Below are 13,881 nucleotides of genomic sequence, written 5' to 3'. Positions count from 1 at the left end.
TTTAGGTTAATTGACATCAATAGATAATCATAAACCAATTTTGAGCATTTAAGTTTCTTTTAAAAGGCATAAAGATTTATTTGGTTCTAAAAAAAAATTATTTTAGTTCTCCATTTAATTTTTCGTATCTTTTAGCACTTAGACTTGCATTTTTATTAAATCATCTCAAAATGAATGGAAAAATTAATATTTATTAATTTTATTGATGTTGCATACATGTAGATGCCATGTCAAAGATAAATTAAATGTTTTAAATTTAAAAGCTATTAAAATTTAAAAAGTATAAAAATATTTTTTATTTTTAAAAATTAATTAATTACTAATGGAACATATATGTAGACGGTCAGGTAAATTTCACGTCACCAAAGTTAACTAACATTAGTTTCTTTATCTATTTTGCGATAATTTGAAAATAATAAAATTTCAAAGACTAAAATAACTTTATTTGTAAATCTGACCAAATAAATCATAATGTTTTTAAAAAATAAATTAAAAACAACATCTTTTTCTTGATATTATTTTCACTGTCTTCGGAGATCAAAATCCAACATCATACCTAAAAAACTCCTTAGACTCAATAAACATGTTGCAGAAGCAAGTCCATGAAACCTATTTCAAGACCAAAATATATCTTTTCCCAACTTTTAGCTTTAGACCTCATAAAACCTTTATCTCACCCACAGTTCGTCTTGGTGCTCAACTCTATCTCAACACCGAAAAGTTGTGCATTCAATCCCAGAAAGCAGAACAATAAATTCAAAAGGGGAAAAAATCAATTTTCTAAGATATGTCTACCAATGCAGGAAATTTCAATAAAACATTTACCCTGAGAATCTGGTTGTTAACTAACAAATAGGAACTTCATTAGAATAGGAGCGATAAGAGATGAAGAACACAGAAATTTAAGTATATGAAAGGCAACTCATAACACCAATAATCCAGATCAACATTGTAGGGATATTACTTGGAAAACTCAAATATCAATGGAAGATACAGCACCAGACTAAACCCAATTTCTCAGAGCCAAAGAAACGGTAAAAGGATTTCACTCCCAACAATTCAGCACATTAGCCTTACCCCCACTATTATTCACTTCACAAGATGTGGCAACCGCATCTCAAACCTGCAAGTGATAGTCGAGGGTAAAGGCACGGATATCTGATGGGCCAGTCCCAAGCCTGCCACCAAACATCAGAACCAGGACATGATAATAAGAGAGAGCTTCACTAAGATTGATAGTAAAACAACTAGTAAATAAGGAACAAGCTAAAGTGCAAGTTTCACATTCATTCAGATCATACTGCAAAACAACAAAACTACAAAGGAACCCCCTAATTGTTGGGGAAAGAGACAATGAAACAGGAAAACTTAAAATAGCATTTTTCAACAAACATCGGGAAACAGGTTTTTCTCCCTATTTCGCTGTTTATGCATTCAAGATGATAAATGAAAGTTCAGAAACTAAATTTCTCTTCCCTCAATGAGCTTCACAATGGTGGCAGTTTAAGAAATAAAAAATTGAATTACCTTTTGTTAATGGTGCCATAGTGAAACTTTACTTTCCCAGATTTAACATCTTCGATGTACTGCAGCAACAGAGAGATAATACAATTTATGAAAATTTATGTCGATGAAAATTTTTAGATAAATTTTAAGCATATTTACATTTATGCAAAGAAAGAAAAAGAAAAAGCTCATACCAAATTCAAAGTAACAAAAGCATATTTACATTTATGGAAAGAAAGAAAAAGAAAAAGCTCATACCAAATTCAAAGTAACAAAAATGGAAGAAAATGCCAAAGAATCAAAGGGAATGTCGTCCACTTCAAAGAGACAGCACTCAGATGATTCTGGTCCTGGTGAAAATTGGGGCTTCTTCAGCTTTGCCAAGAAGATTACATAAGTCTGCTCCAAAAAGGACAAAGCGATGTTAGATACATAAACATCTTCCATAAATGTACATGAGATACAGAAGTAAATTAAGGATGCTTCTTCTAACTTGTCCAATAAGGGGAATATCCAGTTGTGCAAAAGGGGAAATGACTTCCACTTCAGCTCCTGCCTCTTCCCATGTTTCCCTTATTGCCCCTTCAGCAGCAGACTCCCCAATTTCCAGGTAACCAGCAGGAAGAGTCCTATGTTAATGCCACCCAATCAACTCAAATATTTGTATTGCCATCAGAGATGGTAGAAACTTGCTATTTTACAAGAAAAGCAAGTGTGAATACTCCATGCTTCAAATGCATAATTAATCTCTTTTGCAAACAAATATCAGGAAATGAAAAAAACAATATTCAATCCTTTCCTAAACAAAATTCCAATCATATAAATACATACCAAAGACCCAAAGATGGTTCAATATTTCGCTTGCATAGTAGAATCTTTCTATCATGCTCAATGAGGCAACCCACAACCTAAAGGTATCATCAATTTAGAACAAAAATTAAGCATAAAAGTATATTCTTGAAAATTGAAAGTAATTCAAAGCCTGCAACAATGTACAAATTACCAAGGAAACAATGATTCAGAATACAGGAAGCATACATTTTATTCAAAGCATTTTTCTCTACTAGCCATCTAAAATAGGAACGAAACCCATTACCTACCCCCACCCCAATGCTTGTGGGCTATTTGAAGAAACCCTAAACCCATATTTTTCATGTTGCCTAATAGATAAATAAAAACTTGCAACAAAAGCAACCATTAAAGATGATAAAAAAAAATTTCCATTTCACTTTTAAGTAGTTGATTAAGTAAAACCATGCCATGATCCTTCACGTTACTTTAAAATCCTGATCAAATGGAGACAGGGAAAAAAGAAAAAGAAACCCTAACCCGAAGCTGTGCAAACCTAGGGGGCTTCTCTTCAAAGGCTTATCAAAGCACGGAAAAATCTTTAGTTTTCTGAAAGATGTATGTTAAAGTAACACATAACCCCGTTCTATGCAAATCTAGGGCCTTCCCTTCAAACTTCAAATACCCTATTCTAGAGGATTAAATATCTGCAATGTGTCCATAAATCAAAGTGAAAAAGCTTGGAGAGACGAAGACCATAACCCTGAGCGATACTTGGGCAGAAACATGCAATATTTTGGTTGCGGCAATGAATTAACATACCATTTTTGGGTTTTGATAGGCAATTTTTCCACAGAGGGTGCAAATAGCTCTTATCTTCTCTTCTCCATCAGGAATTTCATGCTTTGCTGGGCCGCCACACCACTGGCAGAACTTGATCTTACGGACATTGCCCTGTAAAATGACAAAGACACTCAATCACTGGTATACAATTAGGTATTTTCCTTCACATTCTTAGTCTTGACCCCTTGGGATATTCTACCACCATAGGTAAAGAAAACAACCACAAAAAATGTCAATACAGATTCCAACTTTCAGTTTATCAAAGCATTTAGTTTACAATTATCTTGTAGGAAAATAAGTTATGGCTACTATCAGCACTTTGAGGTTCAACAATACAACTATGAAAAAGAGAATTAAAATTTCTAGCCACCTTCACTTTGCAAAATAAGAAATAGAAAAAGAATCAACGAATACTGAGCAGTAGAGCATGTAACATATGAATCCCATTCTGCTCCCTCAAACAAAGTTAAAGACTAAGATTCTTCCAATGCTTAATGCATAAACATTCTGAAAAAAGTAAATAAATACAAATACCAAAGAAACCAGAATCAAAAGCCTACATCAGAGTCAAACTAAGTAAACTATGTTTAGCAAAATAACCATACACGGAATCCAAAAACAAAAGAATATCAGACATGTTTATAACATAACAACTGCCAAATAACAAGACATTAGGAGAATCCGCACAAGGTACTATAAATTTCCTAGAAGCTGTGTTGCTAGCAATATTTAAGAAATCAAAGGAGCCATTTCTGGAAAAAGTCTTGCTACGTTAATCTAATTTAGGGTGAAGAAGACAAATAATCAAACATAGAGTAAGCTTGACATATGACAGGTAATATAGAGAATGATGACTGCAAGAATAAAGGGAGGGCGGACTTACAAACTTTCTCCACAACATATCTACATAAAAAATGAAGTGAAAACTAATTCCTGTGAAGCAAATGTTTCAAACAAATAAAACAACTAAATTACAGTAGATCCAAAACAGATATTTTTATTGGTATCCGCAAAGTAAAAAGGAGCAGCGAGAAAAGGTAGCTTTAATGTTTGTACTTCCATCATTATGCAAAATAGCACAAAAATTAAACCAACTTGGCTTATACAAAGATCATTCACTTTATATCATAATTTTCAATGGAGGCTGATCACATAACTACAATTCCACAGATAATTGAATGCAAGCCTATAATCAATATTCCAGATAAAGTTGATAGAACAGAAAACCAAACCCACCACATAAGCATTTGAACCCTAAAATACACTGAACTTCTTTTTAAAAATAAATAACTTTTTATACTAATCAAAAGAGTAAAACACAAAATTAGTTGCTTAATTACACAAAAAGCACATCAATTTTTCTATTATAATGTGTTCAATCAACCACGAAATTCACAATTCCCAACAAAACACTCACAGCTAAATGAACTGCAACGGAAGAAGAAGAGGAAGAAGGGGCATCTGAGTTGGACTGGGACGGAGTCGAAAACATCCGAATCACTCTAAAAGACAGCGATTTGGGAGTTGAGTTGTAGCTTGTTTTTGAGGAAATTAAAGAAAACCCATTACCGGAATGAGGCTTCTTTAGTCTTTGAGAGATAAACCCAGATGAACACCCAAGAATTTGTATAGCTTTTAGCATTAGGAAGTTGAAACAATGAAAAAGAAAAGGAATAGAGGAGGAAGGAAATTGAAAAGAGTTGAAGAAAAGGGATATTTTTGGTAATTCAAATGATATATAATCCTATGGATGTAAGACGCCGTGGTTGGTCGACGATGTTTATGATTTCATTCACTTACTCAGCCTTGTTTTTTTACAGACAGATGATAATCAATATCTATTTCCATTTTAATTCATTTAATTCTACCTGCTTAACTTTTTACCACATAAATGCTCCAATATAAAAATAACAAAAAAATATTAATTTTTTTAAAGTATGCATAAAAGTTATGATTGTACCGCAATTTTATAAAATATATATAGGATAAATCATATCATGGGTCCTTTTTAATTAGTATAATAACACGAATAGTTTTCTATACTTATATATTTTATCTATTTGATATTAATTCTAAATCATTCAATAAACTTAACCCTTCACATTTACAAATTCTATCAATTTAACCATCAAACACGTATAATTAAATATAAACACATATAATGTTATTTATATATTTACATAAACACATTTAAATGTGAAAAAGGAATATTCTCAAACATATCTGCAAAACTAAATAATCCAACTTCAATCTTTGGCGGAAGAATCTCACTTTTTAACCTTAAAATGCAAGTACAAACACTTCTCCAAAACTCTCAACCCTCAACTAGACCAGAGTCATTCAGGGAAACCATGGGAGAGAATAGTTAATCATATATATTTAAATAACAATTACTTACATTTAAATTTAATTAGTATTATTTTATATGATTTGAAGTGTCACATCTTAAAAATCAAGTTAGTATTAAATCGAAGGTTTGAGTCGGATACCAAAATTAGGGTTTTTATTTTATTAATTGACTTAAAACGAAACTTAATTATGAGATTCAATTTGAAACTTATTAATTCGTCTTACAGAAGCGTTTTCAAAAACATTTTGGGATGTGATGTCTGAATTTTATTCGGGATTCTCTAGCTTAAGAATCTCTAGTTTAAGGTTAGGGTTATGATTCTGAGAATTTTTCACAAGTTAAGGTTAGGGTTGAAAATGGGAGGGAAGAAAACACGCGCGTTTCCAGTTGAGTTAGCAGAAAGGATGTTGAAAACGCGCCCTATAAGACGCGTTTTCAGCTGAGTTGGCGCCATGCAGGCTGAAAGCGTGTCCTACAAGATACAATTTCAGAGTCCCTTCTACCACCTTAGCTGAAAATGTGTCTTATAAGGCACATTTTCTTCCCTCCCATTTTCAACCCTAACTCGTGAAAATAATTCAGAACCCCAAAATCCCAGGATAATTTTCAGACATCCTATCCCGGGAATTCCGATCACGGGCTCCCACATTATTTATTTTTTTCCCAATTGCCTATATAAAGGGGGATTTTGCCCCCTACTCCAACTTTCTCGGCCACCGTCTCTTACAAAATAAAAAAATCTCTCATAAATTGTATTTTTGTTGAGTGCTGAAATTTCTAGACGGGAAGATTTATTTGTGTTTGTGTTTGAGGGAGACTATGAGATAGTTTTAAGGTTTGTTTGAGTTCACAGTGATGCGGTGATGCTCGAAGACCCTTACATTTCATCTACGGTGTGGGGATAGAACCATCACCTTAGAAGCCCATCACATTGAAACTCGGGCTCCAGTTCACAGTGGTTATACAGTCACAAGTTGAAATATAACTAAGGCCCTCAATTAACGTGGTTATGCAGTCACGGGTTGGGGTACAACTCGGGAGCCTAATTAACGGTGATTATGCAGTCACGAGTTCAAGTTTCATGCCATCAAAGATTATACTTTATAAACCTCATACATAAGTTTGAAACCATAATTATAGGGAAAAATTAAAAGGTTTTCTGGTATAACCAATTTATTCATTTTTTTTTCGTCTCCTCCAAAGCAATATCTTTAACTTTATTGTTCGAAACCTGTGACAAAATTAAGGGAAAGAGGACTTTGGAGAGATTGTTACGGTGAAAAAACCTAAAAGTCCTTTTAGGGCGACAACGGTTACTGTGATTAAAGAACTCATTAATAACTACAATTGTTGTCGCCCTGACTCGAGTTTTAGCTTTCTCTCCACCGCAACAATCACTCATCCCCTGAAACCGCTTTATTTTTCCCTATGATTATAGTCTTAAACTTATAAATGGGGTTTATAAAATATCCTCTTTCGGTATCATGAAACTTGAACCAGTAACCGCATAACCATTATCAATTGGACTCCCAAGTTATACTCCCAACTAGTAATCGCATAACCATCGTATGCTAAGAGCCCTAGTTATACTTCAACTCCGTATAAATTCGGAGCCTAAGTTACAATGCGATTGGCTCCTAAAATAATGGTTTCATCCCAACACGACAGATGAAATGTGTAGGTCTCCGAACACTATTGTATCACTATGAACTCAAATATACCTTAAAACTATCACAATATTTACCTTAAATACAAACACAAATAAATCTTTCTTCCCAAATTTTCAACACCCAACACAAAAAACAATAGTTCCAACAACACACGGTTTCTGCTTCTCGCCAAAATTAACTTATTTCCCTAAATATAAAAAAATACCTAAATATTTTTCCAAATCCACATATACTTCAAATTTACCCAATAAAAGAGTGCAATTAATTTTAATATTAGAAGTCTTTAAAAATATATCACCAAAATTAACACAACATATTTTCCTTTTAAAATAAGATGATTTTGAATTGTACAAATTTATTTTCACCTTATCACATGATTCATAAACATACATAACATGAGAGTACTTAGTTTATCACACCATCATACCATCAGTAGGAAGAAGCCCAGATGAGAAACTGAGCGAGAGTGATTTTCTTAAATATTGATATGCAAATTTGAAGTGTTAAAATCACATGAATCCATACATGATGTGTTCATGCCGCCCACTGTTATTATCTGATCTATCTAAAATACAAAATGTCAACACCCATTATCATAAATATAACAAATGTTATCGGCTTGAGGACATCTAGAGCGCATGCTTCAAAACATTCCTCAGTTCAATGCCATCTTATCGCATAACGACTGATATGCTGAGTTACAAAGCTTGAATTTCTCCTCTGCAACAGCCTGCTCATTGTGCATTCACTCATCAGTTTGTTAAAACAAAAAGTTACGATAATATCTATTAGGGCCATCCATAACAGTTTGAAGACAACCAACATTTACTTACCAGTCTGCTATGATACCCCAACTCGGGATTGAATGTGATCAACACTTACATGTTCAATTTTTCTAAAGATTTTTAATGTGTTAGGCACGGATACTTTAAGGCAAACGAAAAGTCTGGATAACATAACTAGACCGTTTACTGAATGTAGCCATAAAAACCACGTTCAAGATTGCCTAAATAAATAAGAGGGTTAACGGCTGTAAAATGTTCTTTGAAGTATTATGATGACACCTCTTACTTTAGAATTTAGATATTCAAGTATCAGAATTTAAAAAATAAATAAATAAAGGAATGATTCTGAATCTTACACAAAACAATCAAAATATGCTCTTTATTTTAAGCGAACCAAACAACAAAGTGCCCTAATGAACGGGAATGTATACCTTGGAAGAGCCATGATGACGATCTGGATGCCATTTCAGTGCGCAGGCTCGATATCTAACAAAATAAGAGAACAAAAATAATCAGACAACATAAAAGAATATCTTTTCAAAAGCAACTGTGGTGGTTTTAACAACAAAAACAATTTACAAGGTTATTATATGTACCCCAAAAGAAATAACCCAAAAATATACACACACACTAGGATATTTGAGAAACACAACAAAAGAACTCACGCAGTTTTGACATCTTCAAGTGTTAGAGGACCAGATGCACTTAGTCCAAGGGCCCGCCTATCTGCAATTGTATCTTGGTCTGAACTCTCAGCATTACCAGATTCTGTTGAGTCTGAATCCTCATCAAATCGAGAACTCCACCTCCAAGATTTCTCATAGTTATCCGAGTATCTGGATCTCCTCCATTTAGGGTACTCATCATTAATGAAGGACCAATAAAAGAACTGGCTTCCACCAAATGCAGACCTAAATATGTTCTCTATGTCATCATCAATGTCTTCACAAAACTCAAAAGGTCCTAATCAAGTGTTCAAAAACAGTAAGATTCTAGCATGGGATCCAGGAGGATAATGTGATAGTACATGCAATATGCTACAATAAATTTCAATAAAAAAAACCAGAGAAGGAAATAAATTGTTTTGAAGTAATTGAATGACTGAGATGCCTAAAATAGAGCAATAAGTATTACATCCAACACCAAATGATGATTATTAAAGTAGATCCAGGTATAAGCTAACCACTCGGGTTTCAAAAGGTCACTCCTTGGAAAAATAGAACGAAATCCAATCTAGAGGCTCCTTTCAATGTAGAAAAAATTCTTTATGGTCATGTAACATAATTATAGGTCTGAAAATTTTAAGTTCTAAGAGATTAAAATCCTTACTTCTACCCCTGTAATAAAATCCCTTATTGTCGGACCAATCTCTTCTAGATCCCTTACTTTGCTGTCTTTTGAACCATGACGGGCCTCTACTTGATGACGGATCATCTTCATGAAACTCATCTCTCCAGTTCTGAAAGCAAAATGACCAAAGAACAGTTGAAACCCTTTGATTCAAAGATACCAGTTAAGAAAATAGTATTCTAATAAGCTAAACGTACAAAGATCACTAATGCTTAAAAAAAACTTTCTGCAATATGTATTACTATTACAACCTTGAGCTTAAAAAAATTTGTTTTTTTTTTTTCTAGATTTTGCATTCAAAATTGAACATTTTATGATAATTTTAAAATTTTAAAAGAATTATTATGCTCAAAGGTCGATAAAACATATTACACTACTAAATTTTCACCAAAGAAACACAATTAACCAGCGAGTACATTGGTTTAGATCTTGACTACATTAACTAGAGTTCCATTTAAAAGTAAGCATTATTGGCTAAATTAGAATCAGTTCTACGATAAGGCAACAGCAGTGCATGCTGATCCCACAAATTATATAAGACCCGCAGGAGATGCACCTATATACATGAATGGAAATCCCAAAAATGTAGCATAGCTCCATTCAGGAATGGGATGACACAACTACGACTGACTAGGGATACAAACAGAAGCACATGAGCCAGTGCAATACAAGTCCTCCATAATGCAACTTTTGAACCCACAGGAGTATGTTTGCTTTTCCATGACCATACAGGTTTTATTACAATATACATAAACTAGAAAAACAACTAATCGATTTGAAAAGAAACCTCAAACATGATATCTGCATAAGCACCAAAATTGCGCAGTAATTCTTGTTTTGCACGCATCCTTCTTTTCCTCTTACCCTGCAAACAAAAGTATTACAAGAACAACATGAATATCATTCAAAATGCTGAAAGCAATAAAAGAACACTTTTAAAGTACTGCAAGTTAAATGATAAGATTATCAAACAACAACAACGAATTTAACAAGGATTCTTTGTCTATATTGGTGGAATAATAAACCAAAAGAAAATAAATATTCTTAATGGAATGCGAGAATTGGCTCAACCAGCAACAGTCCCCCTAAACCAAGCAGAACTAATATCTGAGAAGTTCTAGCTTAGCAAAGGGTGAGACTAATGCTTAAAAAATAAATGTGTCTACAAATACAAAACTTAAAGAAAACGTGAAACCTGACTCCAACATCCTAGAAAATTAATGCAATCTGCTATCAACTCAGCAATGGATGCTTTAATTAAATACTTATTTTCATACACATCTTAGGCAAAAATGTATTTTTCTTCCTTAAAAATTTACTCACTAGTTTTGCACTGCAGATTACATTTAATCAAGACAGAATTATAGCCTTATGAAATTTTATTACACAAAACCTGATTTAAATTTTCTCATTTTTACCAAATGAAAATATCTAGTATTTTGCACTTAACAATCATAAACCATAAACTACTCAATTAAATGTATAACTAAATTTACAGGTTTCACTATTTTCCAAAAAAAAAATTTTACATTCTTTAATCTTCGAAGTTTCCAGCAGTCATTGAAACAAATCATAGAAACAGCCAAGACTCCAGTATCTTCACTTACATGTTATACAGAACCCCAGGTAGAAAAAAAGGCTCCAATTTCACCATTAACTTATCCAAAACAAGGAGTGCAATAGGATTAAAATTTTATATTGAGAAAAGTTCTCTCTACCAAAATTATATAATCTAAGGCGCCATAAATCATGAAAACAGAATGAAAATAAAATTCCATAAAACCAAAAGACCCATCAAAGAAAACATGCTTAAAACTATAAATATCTAATTTAATAATTAACAGAGAAAAGAAAGAAAAAGAGCATACAAATTGCCAGTAATTGCGTTTTTTGTGTTCAAGGACAGGAGTGGAATGGAAGAAAGCAGCCCTTTGGAAAAGACAGCTGCCTTGAGAGTTGAAAATGACTGCTTTTATTGCCCTATTCATCTCTCCACCAGACAGAAGATTAAACAGTCATACGTTTTTGCATAGGTTTCTTGAAGGAAAGCTTGCAGCCCTGAGACAAGACGCCTTGAGATTAGAAACAACAACAGCATCACCGGCTTAATTGAAGACTCGCCTTTTTCAGGAGTTAAAGCGGGTGATAATTTTTCATTTTTACTTTTCGTTTTTTTACTGCACAATAAGGATTTGGACTTTGGATCAGATCTTGAATAATGTCAATACAGATTCCAACTTTCAGTTTATCAAAGCATTTAGTTTACAATCATCTTGTAGGAAAATATTCGAGGTTCAACAATACAACTACGAGAATTACAATTTCTAGTGCCTTCAATTTGCCAAAAAAGAAATGGAAAAAATCAACGAATACTGAGCTGCCGAGCATGTAAGATATGAATCCCATTCTGCTCCCTCCAACAAAGCTAAAGGCTAAGATTCTTCTAATGCTTAATGCATACGGTACTATAAATTTCCTAGAAGCTGTATTGCTAGCAATATTTGAGAAATCAAAGGAGCCATTTCTGGAAAAATCATGCTATGTTAATCTAATTTAGGGTGAAAAAGACAAATAATCAAACATTGAGTAAGCTTGACAAATGACAGATAATATAGAAAATGATGACTGTAAGAATAAAGGGAGGGGGGACTCACAAACCTTCTCCACAACATTTCAACATAAAAAATGAAGTGAAAACTAATTCCTATGAAGCAAATGTTTCAAACAAATAAAACAACTAAATTACAGTAGATCCAAAACAGATATTTTTATTGGTATCCACAAAGTAAAAAAGAGCATCGATAAAAGGAAGCTTAATTGTAATGTTTATATCTCCATCATAATGCAAAATAACAAAAAAAAAACAGTTAAAGATGAAATCATGAAACCAACTTGGCTTATACAAAGAATAATCCAATTTATATCATAATTTTTAATGGAGGTTGATCACATAACTACAATTTCACAGATAATTGAATGCAAACCCATAATCAATATTCCAGATAAAGTTGATAGAAGAGAAAACCAACTCCACCACATACGCATTTGAACCCTAATATACACTAAACTTTGAAAAAAAATTGTATACTAATCACATAGGCAGCATACTACATAAAAGTAAAACACTAAATTAGTTGCTTGGTTACAACAAAAGCACATCAACTTTTCCTATTATAATGTGCTCAATTAACCATCAAATTCACAATTCCCAACAAAATACTCACAGCTAAATGAACTGCAACGGAAGAACAAGATGAAGACGGGGCATCTGAGTTGGACTGGGACGGGGTACAAAACATTCGTATCAATCTAAAAGACAGATTTGGGAGTTGAGTTGTAGCTTACTTTTGAGGAAATTAAAGAAAACCCATTACCGGAATGAGGCTTCTTTTGTCTTTGAGGGATATGTTGGACGGCAAAATCGAAATTGGCAGTAGACTTCTATTAGGTTTGGAATAAATTAGGGCTTAGAATTAGTTTGGGCTTGAGTTTTATTGATTAGAAATTGGGCTTAACCTTTAGGTTAGATAAAATTTCTAAGCTTGATTCAAATGAAAAATGGGCCTAAAGTTTTTCTCAAATTTAATTTTCGAGCTTTATATTTTTATTTAATTTTCTTATATTTCAAGCGAGTAATTCAACCTTTAGAAAATTTTAATCAATAATTTATTTTGAATTTAATTTATTTAATTCAAGCTAATTAGGTTTTATCTATTATATTGTATTTGGATTGATTATTTCTTACAAATTATAATTTATTATAACTTAAAAGAAGGTGAAACTTAACTCCAATCATCCTAGAAAATTATTGCAATCTACTATTAACTCAACAATGGATGCTTTAACTAAATATTTATTTTCATATGCATCTACCAAAATCAAATAAATCAAAAGAGTATTCATCGTACAAGCACTCAAAAATCGGAATCCATTTCTTTCAATGAATATAATATCTTAAGTAAAATGTAATTTTCTACCTCAAAAACTTAAATCGTATTTCTAACGAGATCTCGAATGACAACTGATTTTACATTGCATATTACATTTAATCAAGAGAAATTATAACCTTAAGAAATTTTATATTAAGAAAAGCTCTCTCAACCTAAATTATACAATCTAAGACACCATAAATCATGAAAAAAATGATAACAAAATTTCAGAAAACAAAAAAAAAAATCCATTAAAAGAAACATGCTTAAAAAAAGTCCAAGAAAGCATACAAATTGCCAATAATTGCATATTTTGCGTTTAAGGACGAGAGTGGAATGGAAGAAAGTAGCCCTTTGGAAATTATAGTTGCCTTGAGAGTTGAAAATGGCTGCTTTTATTGCCTTATTCATCTCTCTAGCGAATAGAAAATTAAACAGTAATATGTTTTCGCATATATTTTTTTGAAGGAAAGCTCTCACCACCTCAGGACAAGATACCTTTAGATCAGGGTCAACAGCAACATCACCGACTCAATTGGAGACTCACCTTTTTCGGGTGTTTAAGTGGGGCAAAACACCATTAAAAGCCCTTTTTTTTAAATTTACCGAAATGAGCCCGGTATTTTATTATTTACCAGAATGGCCCTTTTCCCCGAAAG

General features: G+C 32.7%; 2 protein-coding genes across 4 annotated transcripts; both read right to left on the bottom strand.

Annotated features, from left to right (window-relative positions):
• Positions 1–788: 788 nt before the first annotated feature.
• On the bottom strand, positions 789–12,592 carry LOC105799553 (nudix hydrolase 23, chloroplastic). 2 transcript variants are annotated; one of them, XM_052620960.1, is made up of 7 exons: positions 12,518–12,592; positions 3,118–3,249; positions 2,338–2,414; positions 2,000–2,135; positions 1,765–1,905; positions 1,528–1,586; positions 789–1,178 (listed from the first exon to the last, which is right to left on the bottom strand). In XM_052620960.1, exons 1-7 carry the CDS (start codon positions 12,590–12,592, stop codon positions 1,118–1,120), a joined length of 681 nt encoding a protein of 226 aa, XP_052476920.1. In that variant the 3' UTR covers positions 789–1,117. The 2 variants fall into 2 exon arrangements, with proteins under 2 accessions (XP_052476920.1, XP_012485637.1); XM_012630183.2 differs by lacking the exon at positions 12,518–12,592 and adding an exon at positions 4,556–4,917.
• On the bottom strand, positions 7,592–12,665 carry LOC105799551 (uncharacterized). Of its 2 annotated transcripts, none has more exons than XM_012630179.2 (7): positions 12,518–12,665; positions 11,162–11,351; positions 10,081–10,158; positions 9,273–9,402; positions 8,609–8,906; positions 8,375–8,429; positions 7,592–7,888 (listed from the first exon to the last, which is right to left on the bottom strand). In XM_012630179.2, the coding sequence occupies exons 2-7, from the start codon at positions 11,279–11,281 to the stop codon at positions 7,814–7,816; spliced, it is 756 nt and encodes a 251-aa protein (XP_012485633.1). In that variant the 5' UTR covers positions 11,282–11,351; positions 12,518–12,665; the 3' UTR covers positions 7,592–7,813. The 2 variants fall into 2 exon arrangements, with proteins under 2 accessions (XP_012485633.1, XP_012485634.1); XM_012630180.2 differs by having other exon boundaries at positions 11,162–11,470; positions 12,518–12,660.
• Between the last annotated feature and the right edge of the window lie 1,216 nt (positions 12,666–13,881).

The sequence above is a fragment of the Gossypium raimondii genome, chromosome 9 (genome assembly GCF_025698545.1).
Source record: "Gossypium raimondii isolate GPD5lz chromosome 9, ASM2569854v1, whole genome shotgun sequence".
NCBI lineage: Eukaryota > Viridiplantae > Streptophyta > Magnoliopsida > Malvales > Malvaceae > Gossypium > Gossypium raimondii.
The sequence above is the reverse complement of the archived record's forward strand: the minus strand, read 5'-3'. Positions and strand labels throughout refer to the sequence as shown.

Coding starts and splice junctions, on each gene's coding strand:
- LOC105799553 (XM_012630183.2), bottom strand. CDS start 4,780: ATGCTAAAAGCTATACAAATTCTTGGGTGTTCATCTGGGTTTATCTCT. Junction 3,250..4,555: donor CCGTTGCAGTTCATTTAGCT/GTGAGTGTTTTG, acceptor GTCATTTTACAG/GGCAATGTCCGTAAGATCAA. Junction 2,415..3,117: donor CCTATCAAAACCCAAAAATG/GTATGTTAATTC, acceptor TGATACCTTTAG/GTTGTGGGTTGCCTCATTGA.
- LOC105799551 (XM_012630179.2), bottom strand. CDS start 11,281: ATGAATAGGGCAATAAAAGCAGTCATTTTCAACTCTCAAGGCAGCTGT. Junction 9,403..10,080: donor ATGCAGATATCATGTTTGAG/GTTTCTTTTCAA, acceptor TTTTGCTTTCAG/AACTGGAGAGATGAGTTTCA. Junction 8,430..8,608: donor CTTGAAGATGTCAAAACTGC/GTGAGTTCTTTT, acceptor TTATTTTGTTAG/ATATCGAGCCTGCGCACTGA.